General features: G+C 41.7%; 3 protein-coding genes across 3 annotated transcripts; 1 reads left to right on the top strand and 2 right to left on the bottom strand.

Annotated features, from left to right (window-relative positions):
* Positions 1-1219: 1219 nt before the first annotated feature.
* LOC137015617 (olfactomedin-4-like) lies at positions 1220-2338 on the bottom strand. Its single transcript, XM_067380665.1, has 2 exons — positions 2326-2338; positions 1220-2081 (listed from the first exon to the last, which is right to left on the bottom strand). The coding sequence occupies exons 1-2, from the start codon at positions 2336-2338 to the stop codon at positions 1249-1251; spliced, it is 846 nt and encodes a 281-aa protein (XP_067236766.1). The 3' UTR covers positions 1220-1248.
* Positions 2339-2480: 142 nt separating this feature from the next.
* On the top strand, positions 2481-12390 carry LOC137015618 (major histocompatibility complex class I-related gene protein-like). The gene is made up of 6 exons (XM_067380667.1): positions 2481-2634; positions 5546-5812; positions 6871-7149; positions 7220-7333; positions 7517-7549; positions 12276-12390. Exons 1-6 carry the CDS (start codon positions 2481-2483, stop codon positions 12314-12316), a joined length of 888 nt encoding a protein of 295 aa, XP_067236768.1. The 3' UTR covers positions 12317-12390.
* Positions 12391-19754: 7364 nt separating this feature from the next.
* LOC137014919 (olfactomedin-4-like) lies at positions 19755-23868 on the bottom strand. Its single transcript, XM_067379481.1, has 5 exons — positions 23715-23868; positions 23446-23568; positions 23089-23307; positions 22553-22706; positions 19755-20725 (listed from the first exon to the last, which is right to left on the bottom strand). Exons 1-5 carry the CDS (start codon positions 23793-23795, stop codon positions 19893-19895), a joined length of 1410 nt encoding a protein of 469 aa, XP_067235582.1. The 5' UTR covers positions 23796-23868; the 3' UTR covers positions 19755-19892.
* Positions 23869-24575: the final 707 nt, after the last annotated feature.

The following is a 24575-nucleotide window of genomic DNA, read 5'->3' on the forward strand; positions in this document are numbered from 1 at the left end:
TTTGGGTGAAGCTGCTCATCTGTCGCAACAGAGCTTGCTTTTAACCCTTTTCTCACTGTCTAAATGATGGTGAAACAAACTAATGATGACTTGAAGATTTGTTTGAATTTCTTAATTTCAAAGATTGTCACTTAAATCTTTTATAGGTGTACAAAAGTTTAAAAAATGTGTTTAAAATGAATGTGAAACATGATAAATGAAGACATAAGAGAGGATGTGTTGTCTTATCTCTGTGGACACCTTTGGTAGGTCCATGAGTAGAGTAAAATTGTAATGATTACAGCTGTGATAACATGAATTGGCAAAAAATGTTTGCCTCACAATTTCACCACAGTGTTGCTTTATACAGCAGCGTTTGCAACAGCTAGCGTTTGTGTGCAAGTTAAAGTAGGCCTACACACACACACACACACACACACAGAGAGAGAGAGAGAGAGAGAGAGAGAGAGAGAGAGAGAGTTTGGGAACCCATAGTGTGCGCATGCACGTTCAGGAAGAGTCAGGACCACCGAATGAGGTATGCGGATAGTTATGATTATTTTATGATACGCGAATCTCCCCATTATTAATAGAGCACAAATTATTATATAACAATAAGTTGATAGCCTACTTTTGCAAGAAGCGAGCTGTTGGCTGTTGAGCTGTTTTGTATTAGCCTAAGCCATCCGTGCCATCAAATGTGAGGTACAAAAAAAACAAAAAACAAAAAACGTAATCATAATATTAATGTTAAAATTAATTACATTATCATATAAACACTCACGAAATAAATATTCGAAATACACGAAATGATAATGCCCTGCTATTATTGTTAAAAGAAGTAATCGCAGACACCTCAAACTCCTGTCTGAATATTGAAAAGCTAATTTCAGCTAATAGCTTGGGAAACTTAACTCACCTTCACAGGAAAACAACTTTTAACAAAGAGTTTAACTGAAATGACAGCACTGCATACAAACAACCAACCAACAGAGGGCAGTGTAAGCACACAATGGCTTATTATAACCCATAAAGCACATACATGAATATTTAAATTAAGCACAGGCTAATGCTAGCCTACATTCTGCAAAAGTATCTTTGTGTAGTTGTTTGTTTGTATGTTTTAATAAACCAGCACTATTATTTCACTCAAACTTTATTTCAAGAATTAAAATGTGTGATACACATTTAAATGATTTTACAAAACCATGTGAAGTATGTAAAGTCATTATATTTATTGGCGACATAAAATACATTATACAGTATAGTTCATTGAACTTCCTGAAACACATATGTCACAATGTAGGCATCACTGTAGACATACAGCAAATGATCTCGGGGGTTATAATTCATATACTTAATATTAGGCTGCATCTTCTTAATGTGAATTCTCAAATCGTAGCGCTCTTCATTGGTTTTGGTGTCATAAGTGTAAAAGATCTCTTCTATTTCTTTATCCAGGTAACGAGTAGCATAAAGCACACCACACACCATGAAGGTGTTTGTGACGGTCTTTTTGTGAAGAGAAGTGGACCATGTTTGGCTCAAAACAGGCGGGTCGCTAGTCTCAACTTTACTGATAACCACATTTCCAAAGTTGCTTGTGGACGCGTATATAACATAGACGCCTGATTCATCTGTGGCAAAATCCATATCTGTATAGATATACGTGGTGCCGAGGTGTGCGAAAGGAAACTTGTTGTTGTAACCTGCATCATTAGGTAAAGCCACAGTACTGACAGCACGAGTCGTCATGTTGAACTGACAGACGGAGTATGTGTTGTAACAGTTATAGTAGAGCGTGTTGCCGTACATGACCATGTTTGGCCCCTGAATTGTGTTTGTTGTGGGGTTGGAGCTTGATATATATGTATCTGTTGGTCCTATACCTAATATAAGAGTACTCAATGTATTGTACTGGCGGATAAAGTGGCCATACACATTACTGCTTGACAGCACCACCAGCCAGTACTTGTTCTCGTCTCCTGGAGCAGGATTTGCATCTCGACCCCAAGCACCAAAAGTGTAGGATGTTCCATACACATTGAGGGAATACGTTCTAGGTCCTGATACACTGACCATACGGCCCAGACCACAGTGACCTGAAAATAAGACCTTCACTGCATCTGAAATCACATGCTGTAGGTACTACATGTGGTTTGCAACTGTTAAAAAAAGTATGTTCTATATAGTATGAATGTGTGTTGTAGGTTACATAGACTAGTCAACTAGTTGACTTTAAAGGGTTGGTTCACTTTGGTTTCAAAAGGTACAACTTTGTACATAAAAAATGCATATTAGTACCTCAAAGGTACATATTGGTACCAAAAGTATACATATTAGTACCTAAATGGTACATACTGTTACAACCTTTTTAAAACATACCATCTCAGAGACAGCTTTTGTACCATTTTTTTTTTCTGAGAGTGATATAGTATTGACAACCAAAATGCAGTTACATAGTTATTCAAAATAACATACAAGGACACTCAGATATCCCAATGTTCAACCTACCACAGGATCTGCTGAAACAGTTTTACTCTGCCATCATTGAATCCATCCTCTGCACTTCTTTATCTGTCTGGTTCAGCTCAGCTACCAAATCTGACCTCAGAAGACTACAGAGGGTAGCCCGGTCTGCTGAGCGAATCATTGGTGCAACCCTCCCCACTTATCCAGAGTGAGAAAAAAGGCAAGAAAATCACTCTGGACCCCTCACATCCAGCACCTGGTGGTATGGATTTAGTTATATATATATATATATATATATATATATATATATATATATATATATATATATATATATATATATATATATATATATATATATATATAACGTGATTTAATTTACATGAAGCAGATTGATGTAAGTTGATGATAACTTTTTGTGACACTAAATACACAGTACAGTCCAAAAGTTTGGAACCACTAAGATTTTTAATGTTTTTAAAAGAAGTTTTGTCTGCTCACCAAGGCTACATTTATTTAATTAAAAATACAGTAAAAATAGTAATCTTGTGAAATATTATTACAATTTAAAATAACTGTTTTCTATTTGAATATATTTCACAAAGTAATTTATTCCTGTGATGGCAAAGCTGAATTTTCAGCATCATTACTCCAGTCTTCAGTGTCACATGATCCTTCAGAAATCATTCTAATATGCTGATCTGCTGCTCAAGAAACATTTAATGTGTACAGTTGTACAAAATATTTGTGTACAATATTTTTTTTCAGGATTATTTGATGAATAGAAAGTTCAAAAGAACAGTGTTTATCTGAAATCTAATCTTTTGTAACATTATAAATGTCTTTACTGCCACTTTTGATTGATTTAATGCATCCTTGCTGAATAAAAGTATTCATTTCTTTAATTTCTTTTCAAAAAAATAAAAATAAAAATTCTTACAAAAGAAAATGCTGTTCTTTTGAACTTTCTATTCATCAAGGAATCCTGAAAAAAAAAAGTACACAACTGTTTTCAACATTGAAAATAATCATAAATGTTTCTTGAGCAGCAAATCAGCATATTAGAATGATTTCTGAAGGATCATGTGACACTGAAGACTGGCGTAATGATGCTGAAAATTCAGCTTTGCATCACAGGAATAAATTACATTCCTGTAATTATATATATATATATATATATATATATATATATATATATATATATATAAATATAAATATATATATATATATATATATATATATATATATATATATAATTACATATTATTATTATATATTATATTATATATTATTTATATATATATATATAAAATTGATGTGTAAAACAAAACATTACATTGTTTAAAGACAAAAAATAGGATTGGCTGAAAAAAAATGGATTTTTATCCTATTATTTAATTACAGTAAAGCAACACAATGATGAAAGTAGTCTTTGGTATCTGTTTCTCTTTTTCTCTCTGTGAATTTTAAAAACATTTCCCATTTCAGATTATACATCGGATTATTGTAAAATTAATGTGTGTTTTTTTTTTGTTTTTTTTAATTCTGTAGCTTCCTCCACAATTATGCCTCTACCCTAACAGAATATCTGATATATAAATAAAAGTGAATGACTATCCTATGCTTTTATGTGTGAAACAGTGTAACCTTTGAATTGACTGACATCTTTCTGAGATGTTTCCAGGAAATGAAACCCTGAAACTTGTTTGACTTGTTCCACACCTTGTTCTTGGGCTCATTCACTGACTGTGGCTGTAGAGAAAAACATATTTTTACCAGCTTGAGAACAGCATGATATTTTTTGTTTTTCTGTGTATGCTGTCATTTCCAACAGCTGTTTTTACAGGTAGGATTTGCTTTTAAATCACATGTAATACAGCTAATTCTATATTTTAAATATAGGCCTATAACTGACTGTAACTGAAAATTAATTTTGTTACTGTTTCTCACAGGTTCTCACTCCTTGCGGCTCCTTGTAACTTACATTAAAAGAGAGGCGCCACTTCCTGAATTTAGTGCTGTATATTTGTTGAATGACATTATAGTTGGATATTATGATTCAGAGATGAGAAGCTACATTCCAAGGGGAAATACTACAAATGAAGATGAGGAGGTTGATCGTGCAAATTATATCATAAGGGAATTTCGCGAAAACTACATGAAAGCATATGCAAAAAGGTTTGGGAACAAAACTGAAGGCAAGTTCAACTGGAAAACATACAAGTCACACTGAGACAAATTTTGCAATGCTTGCAGTGAAAAATGACCGTAATTTTAACAGTAAAAGACTGTAAAAATGCTGCGGTGAAAAACTGTCAATTGGTTTACAGAAAGTTTCCGTACTATATACGGTGAATAACTGTAATAGATCTAACGGTACAGTTAATGTAATTTTATGGTAAAATACAGTTATATTCACAGTTTTTGGAAGTGAAAAATAACAATTCATTGTAAAATTTACAGTGAAAAAACGTAAATTGACATTCCCACAATTCCTTGCGTGACACTTCACATTTGATATATTTTCGTTGAAATAACTCTGTTTCTTCTTAGTTTTTCTAATTTTTTTCTAATCAGTTATGTACATTAGGGTTTTATGTTACATCTAATGTTGTTAAATTAATGTTTATTGCATTTTTAAAATTTCATGCATGTTACCATGATGGTGTTTAGTGTGTGTGTGAATGACACTGTGTGCACCTTCTATATGTTAGTATTGTCCTCCTATGCTTGTGGAAAATCTGCTTGTGATGAACTTTGATTCATCATGTGACTTTTATCACCACTGTGTTTGGTGACTGTCAGTGTATTATAAAGGCACAAAACAGATATTAGTACTTCATTAGGTTGGTAAATTAACATATCAGTTAATGAAATACGTTATTTTACTGTAAATTTAACAGATTTTTTTATGTTGCTACTGTATTTTTTACGGTAAAGTTCTGGCAACCACAGCTGCTGTTTTTTTTACCGTACATTTTACTGGGATTTTTTTTACAGTGTAATTTCTTAAATCAAGAGATCAGACATCAAAGTTATACATTTTAAAATTAAAATTTTGGTGGTTATTTGTTCAGAATATTCTTTATCCTAACAGGTCCTGCTGTTTATCAGATGATGAGGATGTGTGAAGTATCAGACAATGATAAACCTGGGCAATTGATCCATAAGTTTGCTCTTGACAGCTCCACTACACACGAAGCTCGTTATTTTGACGACACATTAACATATCAAGGCATAGAAATGCCATCAACACTACTTCTAGAGATATACAAATGGCGCCAAGTAAATATATGTTACCCAATCTGCACAACGAATCTCATGAGCTATCTTAAAAAGAGAGGAACTCGAGTAAACAGAAGAGGTAAGCACTGTCTTTCTCCTGTCCTCCACCACTGTAAGAAAAGCAATTGCATTTTATCTGGCTTAGGGGTGTGTGTTAGGGCTGGGCAAAAAAACGACATTGAACATAATATCTGATTGATGTTAATCAGAGTAGCTTAGTTTAGTTGTTGTTTATTTGTAGTTTAAGTATTTGTTCTTTTTATTAATGATTGTTTACTTATCTTTAATAATCTGTGAAATTTATATTAGTAAGTAGTTTTAGCTGTGGTATTGAAAATGGAATCAAGAATGGTTAAATATTGGGTGTCATAACCTTATTACAATACAAGGATACATTAGTCAAAAACAATAACTATTTTATTCTTTTATTACTTTTTTTGTGGTGGGGCCAGTGAAAATTTAACCATTGAATTCACTGAATCGAATCAAGAAACAAATCGAGATCTTGTGAATCAGAATTGAATCGAATCGGGACATCTGAATTGATACCCAGCCCTAGCTGGATCCAAATGCATTTGAAGGGGTTTATTAATATAATTACAAAAATGCACACAACCAAGTACAAAACCCAAAACAGCGACTAGAACAGAACTGTGTCAACACCCACATAACCTGACAAAGAACATGGGAAAACACATGGGGTTTAAATACACAAGATAACAAGGGGCTGACAAGGGACAGGTGAAGGTGATTTGTAGTTAGGGAAACAAAAGAGGGTTACTATAGAAACCAACAAGGTAGGCAAAGCAACAAGAGAACCAGGAACTAAACCCAGGAAGTGAATACAGAAACAAAAGGAGCAGAAAACACTTCAACTCAAACGTCCTAAGGTGTTTTGAGTGATGGAAACAAAGAAGATGAACAAAAAGATAGAGAACAAAATTAACCTGAAAAATGGCTTAATTTTTATTTATTTTTATTTTTTTTAATTATTACTTGTAAGAGTTGATAAAATGCTGCAGAAACAGTCTAAATTTCTTCAGTGTCCTAATTTTAAGTCTACTGTACAATATTAAATTATATCATTTACTATATAAAGGAGCTTATTCCCATATTCATTATTCATGCTTTCCACAGTGAAACCGCGAGTCAGACTCATTCAGAAATCAAACTCAGATTCTGGAGGGTTTCGTGTGAGTTGTTTGGCGACAGGATTTTACCCTCGTCACATCAACCTGACCCTGTTCAGAGATGGACAGCCTGTATCTGATCATGAGATCACTGGAGGAGATCTGCTGCCCAATGGTGACGGGACGTACCAGATGAGGAAGAGTCTGGAGATCAGTGCAGACAAACACAAATACACCTGCTCTGCCACACACCTCAGTCTGGACAACAAACTGGACGTCACTTTGGGTAATAATGAGGTCATACAGAAAACATTGCCAAATAAAGTCAATCTCTCAGTCTGTGGTTCATGTTTCAGAGTATGATCACGGGGAACCTTTTAAATCAGTGATTCCTTCAGTTCTGATGGTTTTGGCTCTGATGGTGTTTGGAGTTGCAGTTGCTATAACTGCATGGAAAAGACGACATAAAGGTACAAGAAGAAAATAACGAGCGTAGTATAGCAACTTAAAAATTGTTCACAGAGAAATATGAGTTTGAAACAACATTTTGAGTTCACTTTTTAGTTAACTATTCATTTAAGAGAAATCCAAAATAAATATTTGAAATGTATTGTCATAAACAATAATTCTTTTTCAATTCTTTTGCTGTTTAGACTCCTTTAAAAATGGTTATTCTACTCCCTCATGTAAGTAATTTTATTTGTTAGTAATAATACTGTATGTTCTGATTGTCTTTACATTAGTTGTAAAATGTATCTTTTGTCATACAGGATACACTGTGGTCAGCACAAACAATGTTTATCCTCGTTTCACGTGAAACTGTTGTTAATCTGGCTCTTTTTCCTTGAGTTGTTTTATTTGTGGTTTTTGAGCATGAGAGAATGTTACAAAACCAGTCTATGGCATCTTATCTGTTTGTGCTAAAAATACCACTGAGTAAGATTGGTCGTACTGCAATAACTTCCTTGAACCTGTGTAAGAACGTCCAATGTTAGGAAACATTTGAGTAGAAATAAATAACCCAAGCCCAGACAATACAGAGACCAAAACTGTTCACCGAAGCATTAGTATAAGTGCTAGTATCTCTCATGTGGCATGAAAGGCACAATGTACAGTGTGTACGGAAAGTATTCAGACCCTCTTAAATTTTTCACTCTTTGTTATTTTGCAGCCATTTGCTAAAATCATTTAAAGGCAGGGTAGGCAAAAAATTTTGTTCCAAATTTGTTTAAACTTTATATATATATATCCATGCATAATTAAAATGTAAGAACTCTGATAAAAAGAGTATAAAAAATCGAGTGACTCTAGACCGTTTAATCTGTATTAAACACAGCTCATTATTTCCATCCGGGACGAAACATAGGATTGGCTGAGGCGACTGTCACTCTCTCGCAACCATGGCAACCACCCTTTTGACAAACATGACCTGCCCACTTGCGCGCGCACGTTTGATTTGGGGAATTCAAGAGGCACGCGATCCTAGGAATACCATGGCAGAGAAACAGCAAGCAAAATTCACAGTACCGGCCTATGCAGTTAGTGAAGGCAAACCAGGCAAAAAAAGGAAGACAGTAACAGTACACGAAAAGGCAATGAACAAAAAGCCTTTGGATAAACAAAGAAATAAAACGCGAGTTAATATTGTGCACAGTTTGCACGCATGCATCAATCTGCATTTATCATATATGCATCATATAACAGTGGCAGGTCCCGAGGCAGGCGCGCATAACCGCGGCAGGTCCAGTGGCATCTCCCCCTGCCACGCAAAGATTTTACTCCCTCTCAACTGAGGGAACTCAAGGGGCTGAAAAGTGACTCCTTGATGGCTTTATTTCTGCTGGACAGGTAAATACATATTTTTTTTTTATTTGTTCATGAAGCATGTGTCATTAGCACACGTAGCTGCGTAATATAGCTAACATAACATTACTTAGCGAGCCGTAGTAGAGACGATAAATAATCTATAGGCCTAGCTCAAGATGATAGCTATAGTGTTGAATTGTGCATAATTTTGTTTAACAGATAGTAGGCCTAACGTTACTCCGCATCTAGGAACTTTTCTTAGTACTATATTTACCCTCTGTCTAACTCTTTTACCATGTTCACCTGTAAGTTTACCTGCACGTTTTTTTCGCCTTTGTGTTGTTTTTATATTCTCTACCTATGTTTACTGATGTCTTTATCTTGTATCTGTGTGTGTCGTACACACTTTGTTGTATGTGTGTGTTATTATTTTGTGTCTGCAATGCAGTTGTGAGTTGATATTTGAGTGTATGTTACTCTGTTTATCTGTAGAACAACGTATATGTTATGAATCTTACACGAAATTCATCTTCATCACAGTGTAAATGATGGTAATGGAAAAACGTGTATCATGCAACCTGTTTTTAGCTTTGCCTTATAGATAACTAGCTCGTTAGCGAATCAAAATATATATATTTTAAACTTTACCAATATCAATATGCTAGCTTGATAGTGAGTACTAAAATACATCTTGTTTGTTTATCTTCATAATTATAAAGTTATTTTTATTACATGTGATTCTGACATGATGTCACTACATGCACTGTGCTCCCTCCTCTCCGCTCGTCTCAGGTAAATGATGCGTCTTCCAGCTCAGTGGTCGGAGTCGCGCGTTCATGCGTTTTGGGGGCGTGGCTTTGGAAGGAGCCCAGAAGGGAGGGGGTGGAGTGAATGGAAATAATGAGCTGTCTTTAAAACAGTCGTGAGAGGTCTACAGACACTCGATTTTTATACTTTCTTTTTCAGAGTACTTACATTTTAATTATGTATTGATATATAAATAAAGTTTAAACAAATTTTGAAAAAAAGTTTTTTTATACATTTTTTACCTACCCTGCCTTTAAGTTCATTTTTTTCCTCATTAATGTACACACAGCACTTCATATTGACAGAAAAACACAGAATTGTTGACATTTTTGCAGATTTATTAAAAAAGAAAAACTGAAATATCACATGGTCCTAAGTATTCAGACCCTTTGCTGTGACACTCATATATTTAACTCAGGTGCTGTCCATTTCTTCTGATCATCCTTGAGATGGTTCTACACCTTCATTTGAGTCCAGCTGTGTTTGATTATACTGATTGGACTTGAATAGGAAAGCCACACATCTGTCTATATAAGACCTGACAGCTCACAGTGCATGTCAGAGCAAATGAGAATCATGAGGTCAAAGGAACTGCCTGAAGAGCTCAGAGACAGAATTGTGGCAAGGCACAGATCTGACCAAGGTTACAAAAACATTTCTGCTGCACTTAAGGTTCCTAAGAGCACAGTGGCCTCCATAATCCTTAAATGGAAGACATTTGGGACGACCAGAACCCTTCCTAGAGCTGGCCGTCCGGACAAACTGAGCTATTGGAGGAGAAGAGCCTTGGTGAGAGAGGTAAAGAAGAGCCCAAAGATCACTGTGGCTGAGCTCCAGAGATGCAGTCGGGAGATGGGAGAAAGTTGAAGAAAGTCAACCATCACTGTAACCCTCCACCAGTCTGGGCTTTATGGCAGAGTGGCCCGACGGAAGCCTCTCCTCAGTGAAAGACACATGAAAGCCCTCATGGAGTTTGCTAAAAAAACACCTGAAGGACTCAAAGATGGTGAGAAATAAGATTCTCTGGTCTGATGAGAACAAGATAGAACTTTTTGGCCTTAATTCTAAGCGGTATGTGTGAAGAAAACCAGGCACTGCTCATCACCTGTCCAATACAGTCCCAACAGTGAAGCATGGTGGTGGCAGCATCATGCTGTGGGGGTGTTTTTCAGCTGCAGGGACAGGACGACTGGTTGCAATTGAGGGAAAGATGAATGCGGCCAAGTACAGGGATATCCTGGATGAAAACCTTCTCCAGAGTGCTCAGGACCTCAGACTGGGCCGAAGGTTTACCTTCCAACAAGACAATGACCCTAAGCACACAGCTAAAATAAAGAAGGAGTGGCTTCACAACAACTCAGTGACTGTTCTTGAATGGCCCAGCCAGAGCCCTGACTTAAACCCAATTGAGCATCTCTGGAGAGACCTAAAAATGGCTGTCCACCAACGTTTACCATCCAACCTGACAGAACTGGAGAGGATCTGCAAGGAGGAATGGCAGAGGATCCCCAAATCCAGGTGTGAAAAACTTGTTGCATCTTTCCCAAAAAGACTCATGGCTGTATTAGATCAAACGGGTGCTTCTACAAAATACTGAGCAAAGGGTCTGAATACTTAGGACCATGTGATATTTCAGTTTTTCTTTTTTAATAAATCTGCAAAAATGTCAACAATTCTGTGTTTTCTGTCAATATGGGGTGCTGTGTGTACATTAATGAGGAAAAAAAATGAACTTAAAAATGATTTTAGCAAATGGCTGCAATATAACAAAGAGTGAAAAATTTAAGGGGGTCTGAATACTTTCCGTACCCACTGTATATTCGTGGCAAAACTGATGCTTGCCATATGACTCTGGTGATGCTTGTACGAAATTGGACACATGGGCTGTGTCCGAAATCGCCCCCCCATACCCTTAAATAGGGCACTATTGAGGTGACAGCCATTTGTAGTAGTGTTCAAAACCATATGTTATCTAGTGCACTCGTTCAATCCCACAATGCACTGCAACAAGAATGTACAACCGATGTACGCTAACGACTAGAGAATACCCATAAGAGAGTGAGAGTTGTGTGCCGAATGAAGATGGCAACCGCATCCATCCATCATTTTTCCAAACCGCTAGTCTAATGTGGCTACAACTTAATATCATACATGTATAAACTCATTTTTAATTAATTATTAAATTGTTAAATTAAGGTTTATACTGGCTAGATTACATGACAGAGTTCAAAATACATATTTTCATTACTACTGGAGGAGTTTGCTAAGATTCAAATAATTATTAAACAACAAGAACAAACTATGCAAAAGCGGCAGCCCTTCCAGCGCACTCAGTGTCTGGATTCATTTACTCATTTTCATTCACTCCTTCAAGTGGATTATATTACTGGAGTAATGTAGGGAATAGTGAACTAGCGATTTTGAACACAGCTATGGGGTTTTCTTTCCCGTCTGTGTGAACATGTTGCATTTACTTCCCTATTCCATAATCCAATGCAAGGATGATCAAATCTCGGGTTCAGTTCCATTTTAAATTTGTGTTTTCTCTTTAATGTGGCGTGTTATCAATATCCGCATCTTAAAACACTTTATGACTTGATTATCTGTCATAACATGTTCACATATCTGCGTACCACTTTTATAGCCTGTTAGATTCATTGTTGTATTAATATTAAATTACTATGCTAATTGTGTTTTGGTGTCCTGGATTTTGGTTACTAACTAAAGACTTCCAAATTTAATAGGCTATGTAAAATTCATTCTAAGGAACATTCACTAAACATTATATTTCCTTTTCAGCATCTGAGGAATCTGTGGAAACAATAAAAAACATGATGTGATATCCCAAAACAACATGGATGAGTGAAACATCTTTAAACAATGGACAAAACACATTATACTGAAAAACTGTCAGATTTTTTTTTTCTCCTAGAGAAAATATACACTTTTTTCCACTACCAGTATTGTTCATTGATGCTACACAACACCGCTATAATTCATAATTGATCATTAAAAGTTCTTTGTCTGTGGGTTGCATAGTAACTGTTGATTCCAAAAAGAACTTAATGGAACACCTATCAGTTGTTTGAAGTCACCATGAAATAAAATTTCTTATTTTCATTTATTTATTTTATTATTTTTACAGAATGTTGCAATGTTTATTCTAAATCATTTATACAACATATCGCCATGTGATATTCTATGTATGTCTCAGTGGTGGGACTAACGCTGTGTTTACGTCATGTCGTAATTTACCGTACTTACGAGATGACAACATGTTCTACTCAGAGCCAGAGGTATTTATTCATGTCTTCGGAGTCGAATCAACCGAACACCAATATGATTCTGCAGTGGTCAGTTGCACAGCGGTCAAGTCGGAGCTCTCTTATTTTCTTGTCCTCTTACCTCCATATATAGTAGTGTTTATAAGTGCAGTGCCTTTTTGTGTACAGCAGGAAACAAGAAAACGTCTCGGTTACGTATGTAACCCTCGTTCCCTGAAGGAGGGAACGGAGACGTACGTCAGTAGTGACCGACGAATTGGGATATCGCTAGAGAGCCCCTATCAGCTTCGAGAAAACTAAAACAAGCCAATGAACATTGGCGTGCGATATTTGCATAACGCACCCCTCCCCATCCGGGGCATATAAAAGGGGGAGGAGATGCAATCGCACTCTGTTTTTCGCTGAGGAGACAACTGGTGTCCGCACTGCAGCGAGGGTACAGAAACTGTGGCGACGGGACGTACGTCTCCGTTCCCTCCTTCAGGGAACGAGGGTTACATACGTAACCGAGACGTTCCCTTTCAGTCGGTCACGTTCGACGTACGTCAGTAGTGACCGACGAATTGGGATCCCAAATAAAACGCCACAGTTACGAACCCCTTCCAGTGCCCAGCGCAAGCTCTAGCCACCCGTCGCACCAGGGGGACGGAGAAGGGCGAGCTTACGCCGGGAAGTCTACTGCTGTTCCGAAATACCCACTAAGTAAACTAGACTACACTGGGAAAGCGAACCCAAAGGGGACGCTGCGGAGCCACTACCCACCCAAAGGGGAAGGAATTTACGTGGAACATATGGCCTGGCCCGAAGGGCAGAACGCATACATGTCCCTGGGATGGCCCCACCTAAGTAGGGGGAGACTCATCTGACAGGTGACAGCAGAACTCTGCTAAGGGAAGACACGGACTCACCGTAGGGAGTAACCGTGGACCATGCACATATGGAATCACTCGCTTAGAGGGATTACAACATATGGAACCCAACCAACAGACAACACCGAAGGTGGATGTTGGTCTGGCATCAGACACTCCGCAATGTCCGAGCCGAAGGGGAGGCGGAGGAACTCAACAGGGTTCACCGATCGGGGAACACGACTGGAGTCAAAAATGCACGTATCCAGCCCAGAGAGCGGGAATGGCATTGCAAGCCGACACAGAGAACAGGTTCAACGCGTCTACCGGCTAGTCGAAGCGAGTACACGGGAAGAAACCGGTTCCACACGTAAGCTATAAAACCTAGCAAACGTGTTTGGTGTCGCCCAGCCCGCAGCTCTACAGATATCTGTCAGCGAGGCGCCCTGAGCCAACGCCCAGGAAGAGGCCACTCCTCTGGTGGAGTGGGCTCTCAACCCGAACGGGCAAGGCACGCCCTGGGAATCATAAGCCAGGGCGATGGCATCCACAATCCAGTGGGCCATCCTCTGCTTGGAGACAGCCTTCCCTTTCTGCTGGCCTTCATAACAGACAAAGAGCTGATCTGAGGTCCTAAAGCTTCGAGTTCTATCCACGTAAACGCGCAGAGCGCGGACTGGACAGAGCAAAGCCAGGGCTGGGTCTGCCTCCTCCGAAGGCAGCGCTTGCAGGTTCACTACCTGATCTCTGAAGGGAGTGGTAGGAACCTTGGGCACATATCCAGGCCGGGGTCTCAGGATAACGTGAGAGTCACCAGGCCCGAATTCCAGGCACGATTCGTCGACCGAAAATGCGTGCAGGTCCCCTACCCTCTTGAGCGAGGCCAATGCAACCAGGAGGACGGTCTTAAGGGACAGTACTTTTAACTCAACTGATTGCAAGGGCTCGAAGGGATGATGCCGAAGGGATGAAAGAACTACGGAAAGATCCCAAGAGGGTATGGAGGGGGGACGAGGCGGATTCAGTCTCCTCGCTCCCCTCAGGAACCTGACGACCAGATCGTGCTTCCCCAAGGACTTCCCATCAACTGCATTGTGATGTGCGGCAATGGCGGCAACATACACTTTGAGGGTGGAGGGAGACAGCCTTCGCTCCAGACCCTCCTGCAGGAAGGAAAGCACGGATCTGACCGAGCATGATCGGGGGTCTTCTCGGTGAGAAGAGCACCACTCAACGAACAGGTTCCACTTCAACGCATAGAGGCTCCTAGTGGAAGGAGCTCTAGCGGAAGTGATAGTGTCTACAACCGCTTGCGGGAGATCATTTAGAACCTCCGCATCCCGTCCAGGGACCACACGTGGAGGTTCCACAGGTCGGGACGCGGGTGCCAGAGGGTGCCCCCTCTCTGAGTCAGAAGATCCTTCCTCAGAGGAATGGGCCAGGGAGGGGCTGCCGTGAGGAGCATGAGGTCCGAAAACCATGTCCGGGTGGGCCAATAAGGGGCCACCAACAAGACCTGCTCCCCATCCTCCCTGACTTTGCACAAGAGTTGAGCAAGAAGGCTCACTGGGGGAAACGCATACTTGCGAAGACCCCGGGGCCAACTGTGTGCCAGTGCATCCGTGCCGAGAGTACCTGCGGTCAGGGAATAGAACCACTGGCACTGAGCATTCTCCTGGGAGGCAAACAGATCTATCTGAGCCTCGCCGAAGTAATGCCAAATCAGCTGGACTACCTGGGGATGGAGTCTCCATTCGCCCGCAAGTGGAGGCTGCCGTGAAAGCTCGTCGGCTGCACGGTTGAGCACACCTGGGACATGACTGGCACGAAGCGACCTCAGATGCTTCTGACTCCATAACAAGAGATGGCGGGCGAGTTGCGACATGCGGCGGGAGCGTAGACCACCTTGATGATTGATGTACGCTACGGTCGCAATGCTGTCTGAGCGGACTAGAACGTGCTTGCCTGTCAACAGCTCCTTGAAGCGGCCCAGCGCAAGACGAACTGCCAGCAACTCGAGGCAATTGATATGCCAATGCAGCTGAGGCCCCGTCCAAAGACCTGAGGCTGCATGCCCGTTGTACGTGGCGCCCCACCCTAAGGTCGAGGCATCTGTGTGAACCACAGCGTGCCTGGACACCTGTTCGAGGGGAACTCCTGCCCGCAGGAACGAGGGGTCTGACCATCGAGTGAGGGCACGGCGACAGCTCGGTGTCAGAGGAACACGGAACGTGCCGTGTTGCCACGCCCATCTCGGGACCCGGCCGTGGAGCCAGTGTTGGAGCGGCCTCATATGAAGCAATCCGAGCGGCGTGACCGCGGCTACGGATGCCATATGCCCCAGGAGCCTCTGAAACATTTTCAGTGGGGCCGCTGTCCTGCACTTGAGCGTACTCAGGCAGTTCAACACCGACTGGACGCGCTCCTCTGTGAGTTGCGCAGTCAGGGCGACCGAGTCCAGTTCCATACCGAGATAAGAGATCCTCTGCCCGGGGGAGAGTTTGCTCTTGTCCCAGTTGACCCGAAGACCCAACCGGCTGAGGTGTGCCAACACCAGATCCCTGTGTTCGCACAACTGCTCCCGCGAACTGGCTAGAATAAGCCAGTCGTCGAGATAGTTGAGAATACGAACGCCTTGTTCCTTGAGGGGAACAATGGCCGCCTCCGCAACCTTCGTAAAGACGCGGGGAGACAGGGCCAGCCCGAAGGGCAGGACTTTGTACTGATATGCCCGACCCTCGAACGCAAACCGTAGGAAGGGTCTGTGACGAGGCAGAATCGAGACATGAAAGTACGCGTCCTTCAGGTCTATAGCTGCGAACCAATCTTGGGGACGGATGCATTGAAAAATGCGTTTCTGCGTCAACATCTTGAATGGCAGCCTGTGAAGGGACCGATTCAGGACTCGCAGATCCAAGATTGGCCGTAACCCACCTCCTTTCTTCGGTACAATGAAGTAGGGACTGTAAAACCCTGACTTCATATCGGCTGGAGGGACCGGCTCGATTGCGTCCTTCGCCAGGAGGACAGCAATCTCCGCCCGAAGAACAGGAGCACTGTCCAGTGACACCTGAGTGTAGTGGACACCTCTGAACACCGGGGGACGCCGGGCGAACTGAATCGCATAGCCGAGCCTGATAGTGCGGATGAGCCAGCGGGACGGGCTGGGAAGCGTTAACCAGGCTTCCAGACGCCGAACGAGCGGGACCAAGGGCACCACAGGCGCACCGGGAGTGGGGCAGCGAGGCAGAATACTGGGACTCGACTCGGACAGCACAGCGGCCCGAAGTGGAGTCAGATTCTGCGGGGTGACAGCAACGATGGGAGACGGTACACGTGGTACGGCCTGCACCATCGGGGCGCCCCCTACTGGCGAAATGAGAGGGGGCTGCGGACACCGAGGCAGAGCCCCGGGTCCTGACAACCGCGCCCTCTTGTGACCTGGAGGATGAAAGGGAAACAGCTCTTTCTGTGAAAAGGTGGGTACCGCTGGACTCCGGAGAGCCAGCGGCGGAACACATACAACAAGTTTCTCCCGGCCCTCCCCCGGGAGTGGAGGGGCAGATGGAATCCCCCCCTGAAGAGCTGCTACTTCCTCCTCCAGGTCGCCCGCTTCAGGATCGCGACTTCCTCGACCTCTTACCACCTGGCTTGGCTTGAGCGGGCTGGGCGCCCCGGCCGGCGCCGGCTCCCTGCTGTTTGGCTGGTGGAGGCTGCTGCTTGGCCAACTTAGCGGGAGCGGAGGACGACGCGGCCGGGCGCCCTCGGCGACGAGCAGGCTGAGGTTGCGCCGCCGGCGGGGTGGAGGCAGCAGCGGGCCGGCGGGGCAAGACATGTTTAATGGCCTCAGCCTGCTTCTGGGCAGCAGAGAACTGTTGGGCGAAGCTCTCTACTGCGTCGCCGAATAGGCCAGCCTGGGACACGGGGGAGTCCAGGAACCGATATTTATCGGTCTCCCTCATGTCAGCCAGGTTTAGCCATAGATGGCGCTGCTGGACTACCATAGTAGCCATCGCTTGACCAACGGAGCGTGCTGTCACTTTAGTCGCCCGTAGGGCGAGATCGGTGGCAGCTCGCAACTCCCCCAACAGATGCTGGTCAAGACCACCCTGTGGCATTTCCGATAACGCTTTTGCCTGATACACTTGCAAAAGGGCCATGGCATGCAGGGCGGAGGCGGCCTGCCCACAAGCTCTATAAGCCTTCTCCGTCAGAGAGGAAGAAAACTTACAGGCTCGGGACGGAAGGCGCGGGTCACCACGCCAGCCGGCGGCCGTAGGGCACAACTGCATCGCTACAGACCGTTCGACTGGAGGGATTCCCGTATAGCCTTTAGCCTCTCCGCCATCCAGGGTGGTGAAGGCGGACGAGGGGCCTGGCCTCGAACGAACACTATACGGCGTCCGCCAAGACCTGGTCACCTCGTCGTGCACCTCCGGGAAGAAAGGCATCGGGGCGGGACGCTGAGGACCAGCGCGACCCGCCCCGAGGTACCAATCGTCAAGCCGAGAGGGGCCGGGACAGGGTGGAGGGTTCCACACGAGCCCGACGCTCTCGGCAGCCCGGGAAAGCACAGCCATCAACTCAGGATCCGACTCGGCCACAGCCGCCACCCCGTGAGACGGGGGCTCAGCCGAGTCATCCTCTCCCGAGGACTCATGCTCGCCTTCCGATACCGTGATCGACATCTGGTCCTCCGCAGGTGCACCGAAGGACAATACCGGACGCTCTGAAGAGGGCCCGGCGTGACACGGCGGTAACACCACTGGCTGCAGTGCTGCAGAGGCGGCAGGGGCCCGCGGAGCAACACTCGGCGGGGAAGCCCTAACCGTGACCCTCAAGTCACCCTGCCTACACGCCGACGAACCGTCACCCCGACCGGAGCCAGAGAAAACGGCCGCACGGGGCATAGGGGAGGGGACCCCCGCTCCCTGAGAACCAAGGAACGAGAGTCTCGACCTCAGCACCGCGATAGTCATGTTCCCACAATGAGAACATGAACCATCTACAAACGCGGCCTCAGCGTGCTGAACGCCCAAGCACGTGATACAGCGATTGTGCCCATCAGCAGGGACCAGGGAACGACCACACCCAGTAGCGCACAGACGAAATGCCATCTCCCCAGATGCAGGGTTCGTCTGTAAAGTCTAATAGAGGGGGAAACTCACAGCTCTTTTGTGAATGAGACACACAGGGAGTGTCACGAAGTGTGGTAAACACACACACACGGGACCCGGCCAAATCGCAGACCAAACAATTGGAATTACAGCGGAACGCTGTTTCACAGCCGATGTTGCCGCCCGGACCCGGAAGCTCGTGGACTCGCTGCAGTGTCGTTGCGCCAAACACGGTAAGAACGCTGTTTCTTCTTGTTTTAAAGATCTTCTTAGCTGTAGGACACCAAAGCTTGGCTCCGAAGCGAAAGACAGAGTGCGATTGCATCTCCTCCCCCTTTTATATGCCCCGGATGGGGAGGGGTGCGTTATGCAAATATCGCACGCCAATGTTCATTGGCTTGTTTTAGTTTTCTCGAAGCTGATAGGGGCTCTCTAGCGATATCCCAATTCGTCGGTCACTACTGACGTACGTCGAACGTGACCGACTGAAAGGGAACACTAGATTGCCATAAGCGCCACCTACTGACAAAGAGTGAATTTGCATTCTTATAAAGTCCGTCTGCTGTTTTTGTTTTGTGCAGGTGTCTTCTAGCATAATTATAGCATAATTTCACAAAACAAAAGTCAGAGCATTCTGGTTTTGCTTTAAATCTTGAAATTATACAATCTCATAAAAACAAAATTGTGTAGCATCTTTGTTTGCATCATGATTAAAATGTAGTAAGATGTAATCATTGACACCTCAAACTCCAGCCTGAGTATAGAAAAGCTAATTTGAAATACCTGCTTGGGACACTTCGCTCAGCGTCAAAACCACCTTCACAGGTAAGACAACTTTTAACAAAATATTGAACTGAAATGACAGCACTGCATAAAAACAACAGAGGGCAGCATAAGCACACAATAGGTTATTACATAACCCATGTGGCTACACCTCCATATATGAACATTTAAATAAAGCATGATGCTAGCCTGTTCTGCAAATGTATCTGTGTGTAGTTGTTTGTTTGTATGCTTTAGTAAACCAGCACTAATATCTTCACACCAATCTTTATTTTAAGAATCAAAATGTGTGACACATTTAAATGATTTTTAATTACAAAACCATGTCAAATATGTAAAGTCATTACATTTATTGGCGACATAAAATACATTATACAGCATAGTTCATTGAACTTCCTGAAACACATATGTCACAATGTAGGCATCACTGTAGACATACAGCAAATGATCTCGGGGGTTATAATTCATATACTTAATATTAGGCTGCATCTTCTTAATGTGAATTCTCAAATCGTAGCGCTCTTCATTGGTTTTGGTGTCATAAGTGTAAAAGATCTCTTCTATTTCTTTATCCAGGTAACGAGTAGCATAAAGCACACCACACACCATGAAGGTGTTTGTGACGGTCTTTTTGTGAAGAGAAGTGGACCATGTTTGGCTCAAAACAGGCGGGTCGCTAGTCTCAACTTTACTGATAACCACATTTCCAAAGTTGCTTGTGGACGCGTATATAACATAGACGCCTGATTCATCTGTGGCAAAATCCATATCTGTATAGATATACGTGGTGCCGAGGTGTGCGAAAGGAAACTTGTTGTTGTAACCTGCATCATTAGGTAAAGCCACAGTACTGACAGCACGAGTCGTCATGTTGAACTGACAGACGGAGTATGTGTTGTAACAGTTATAGTAGAGCGTGTTGCCGTACATGACCATGTTTGGCCCCTGAATTGTGTTTGTTGTGGGGTTGGAGCTTGATATATATGTATCTGTTGGTCCTATACCTAATATAAGAGTACTCAATGTATTGTACTGGCGGATAAAGTTGCCATGTACATTACTGCTTGACAGCACCACCAGCCAGTACTTGTTCTCGTCTCCTGGAGCAGGATTTGCATCTCGACCCCAAGCACCGTAAGCATAAGAAGTTCCATACACAGTGAGGGAATACGTTCTAGGTCCTGATACACTGACCATACGGCCCAGACCACAGTGACCTGAAAATAAAGCAAAAATGTAAGTCTAATACATTAGCACAGGGGTGTCCAATCCTGTTTTTGGAGGGCCAATGTCCTGCAGAGTTTAGCTCAAACACTTGCCTGTAAGTCTGAAGACCTTTGCTGCATCCAAAAATCATATAGTATAGCATGAACTACATTTGGTTTGCAACTGTTAAAAAAAAGTACATTCTATATAGCATGAATGTGTGTCATATGAAGGAAATTTGGACGCACTACATCCGCCATGTTGTTACTGTCACCTTCTAGCGTCAGTTGCATCACTTTACTGCCATTCATAAATCCTTTCCGGTGGTCTCACGGGATAGTAAAGTGTCCATCGAATGCACACTTCAGAATCTCGGTGGAAGTAGTGAGTCATTTGGGTTGTTTTCACCCAGCGTTTTTCGAATACTATTCGCATACTGTTTAGCATACTATATAGTAGGGTTGTCAAAAGTACCGTCTTTGAAGTCAGTTGTAGTTCTTGTGTTTCTCTTTTCTTCAGTGATTCTGCTTGTTAACAGCAGGTGTTCATCACTAATGTACAATCATCACTTATTATTTGTTTAATTATCTCATTAACTTTAACTCTGCTTCAGTGTTATTTTAACACTATTTAGAGAGGGACCATATGTACTCTGAGCAGAGTTGATTTAACTCTGGAGATTTTGCTGTGTACTGAAATTTAAAAATTGTAATGATACCAGCATTTCCCCCTAGCATTTTAAGCACTGTTGAGCGAAATATTAAAGGGATAGTTCACCCAAAAATGAAAATTTGATGTTTATCTGCTTACCCCCAGGGCATCCAAGATGTAGGTGACTTTATTTCTTCAGTAGAACACAAACGATGATTTTTAACTCCAACCGCTGCCGTCTGTCAGTCAAATAATGAATGGCAATGGTAACAAAATCTATAAGAGTAAAAAAAACATGCACAGACAAATCCAAATTAAACCCTGCGGCTCGTGACAACACATTGATGTCCTAAGACACGAAACGATCGGTTTGTGCGAGAAACCGAACAGTATGTATATAATTTTTTACCTCTAATACACCACTATGTCCAACTGCTTTGAGGCAGATGAAGTTTTGATGTAATAAAACCATGTTTTTTAGTGGTTTACTTCAATTTGTATAACAACTGTTGTACCACAGGCATCATGTTTAAACTATGCCAGAGACACGATCGTTTCGTGTCTTAGGACATCAATGTGTCGTCACGAGCCGCAGGGTTTAATTTGGATTTGTCTGTGCATGTTTTTTTTTTTACTCTTATAGACAAAGTTCCCATTGACATGCATTATAAGACTGACAGACAGCAGCAGTTGCAGTTAAAAATCATTTTAATTTATGTTCTACTGAAGAAACAAAGTCACCTACATCTTGGATGCCCTGGGGGTAAGCAGATAAACATCAAATTTACATTTTTGGGTGAACTATCCCTTTAAACACCTCTGATTGGCCATTGTCTTCAGACACTCAACAGATACGTCTGTACAATGATCACCGCTTCAAAAACATATTGTAAATAGACATTTGTGACACTCTTCAATCAGTAAGAATCCTATCAACAGCACTAGGGGGAAATACTGGTATCGTCACATTTTTAAAATTTCAGTACTGACTTGGTACCGAAGTCTGTACTTTTGACAACCCTAATATATAGTAGGTAGTATAAGTATTCAATTTCACAGTGCTTAATTAGCTGGTTCATGTGTGTTTAATTAGGGTTGAAGCTAAACTCTGCATTATAGTGGCCCTCCAGGAGCAGGTTTGGATTGAACACTTTAGCTGTGGCTACATTATAATAGTTTATACGTGCCTGGGGAAAGTGTAGGAGCTGGTGTTGTACTATTGAGCGCATCTTTGCACCATTCCAGGTCCCTCTTAATACGCTGGTTCTCACGCTGTTTCAACATCACCTGCGTGTGGTCAAACTTCTCAAGCTCCTCCATTGTGTCCTCCATATCCTGAAGCTGTAGGAATGAAGGGTTGAATAAGAATAAGCACAAAATTCACAAAATGTCCCAGTGAAATAATATTGAGTAATTGCAGACCTGAAAAGTATTAAAAAAGGCAAATAGGCAAATAATAAATTATTAAAAAATCTCTGTTTAATATGTTTTTCATTAATATATTTTTTTTTCTTGGCATGACATAAAGCACTGCAGAAAATAATAAAAACAATAAATAAAAAGAGGAAATTAAACTTTTAAACATTTAAATACACTGTAAATTCGATATTTTAATTTATTTTAAATATTTTAATACGTGACAGTTAATTTTACTCTTAGCAATTAACACATTACATAAAATTGTTATAGAAATGTAAAAGTTCTGTGGTGTAGATAAATTCACCTCTGCAGAAGTCTGTTCACTGAGAAGCTGGTATTTGTAGGTGGTCCTGTTGAGTTTGTTCAGAAGGTCTTGAATCTCCACTAACTCCAATTCAATAATGCGTAGAGACACGGCTGCGTACAGATTTCCGTTGTCTTCTTTTTCCAGCATGGACACATTGTCCAGAAGCTGCCAGATACGTTGTTGTAGACCCAACACAAGGCTGTCAATCTCTGTTATCTGCAGACATTTGAAGAGGAAACAATTTAGCTTCAATAACAGATTGTACAGTATTACGGCAAACTGTAAAATGAGTTTTTAACTTACATGACTGATTTGCAATCATAAACTCCTCAATATGTTTTGATAGTTTTCTACCTTTTCTGAAGTGATGTTCCCATTGCATTGTGAAACAGTGAACTCAACGTTCAAGAGTTTATTCTCAGGGAAAGCAGGATCAGAACTTTGCAGCTCACACACACAGTCCTTCCCTTTCGCTGACTGTGGAGATGAAATAACGGCATAAGTAAATCCAACATACAAGTAAAATTACACTTCAAAAAAAAAAAAAGATGTATAACTAAATTTGATAAACACTTTTTTAAAAATAGTGTCAGAAACAATGTAAAATGTCAGTTAAATCTTACCTGTGACAAAATTAGAGGAATGATGACCATCAAAATGAACATGTTTGACTGACTCATGTTTGAGATAGAAAAGATTGGCATCCTGATAGCCTTGATTATAAAACGCAGTTCCGCTGACAGAAGCAGAGATTTAAAGCCAAAAACCCAGGATTGGTCAGTGAGCCGGCAGTGCTGACATGAGAAAAATGATGAAATAAGGAAGTTCGTCACCTGATCCTGCAAATATTTTGAAATTGCAAAAGGGTTTGCTTAACTGATATACATATATATATATATATATATATATATATATATATATATATATATATATATATATATATATATATATATACATACCGTTGCAAGAAATTGTATGTGAGTAAGATATTTTACATAAAAGATTTTATAGTCAACAAGAAAAAAAAAAATAGGAGAATTTATTAAAATGGCCCAGTCAAAAGTTTCTGAACCATTGCCTCTCAATACTGTGTGTGGTTACCTGGTTGATCTACGACTGTTTTAATGTTTTGTGATGGTTGTTCATGAGTCGCTTGTTTGTTCTGAGCAGTTAAACTGAGCTCTGTTCTTCAGAAAAATCCACCAGCTCCTGAAGATTCATCAGTTTTCAAGCTTTTTTTTTTTTTTTTGCATATTTAACCCTTTCCAGCAGTGACTGTATGATTTTGGGATCCATTTTTCACACTAAGGACAATTGAGGGACTCAAACACAACTGTTAAAAAAAGGTTCAAACATTCACTGATGCTCCAGAAGGAAACACAATGCATTAAGAGCCGGGGGGTGAAAACTTTTGAATGGGATGAAGCTGTCCAATTTTTTTTATTTCGCTGAAATATAATTTTTTTTCCATTTAGTACTTCCCT

This window comes from Chanodichthys erythropterus, chromosome 24 (assembly GCF_024489055.1).
Source record: "Chanodichthys erythropterus isolate Z2021 chromosome 24, ASM2448905v1, whole genome shotgun sequence".
NCBI lineage: Eukaryota > Metazoa > Chordata > Actinopteri > Cypriniformes > Xenocyprididae > Chanodichthys > Chanodichthys erythropterus.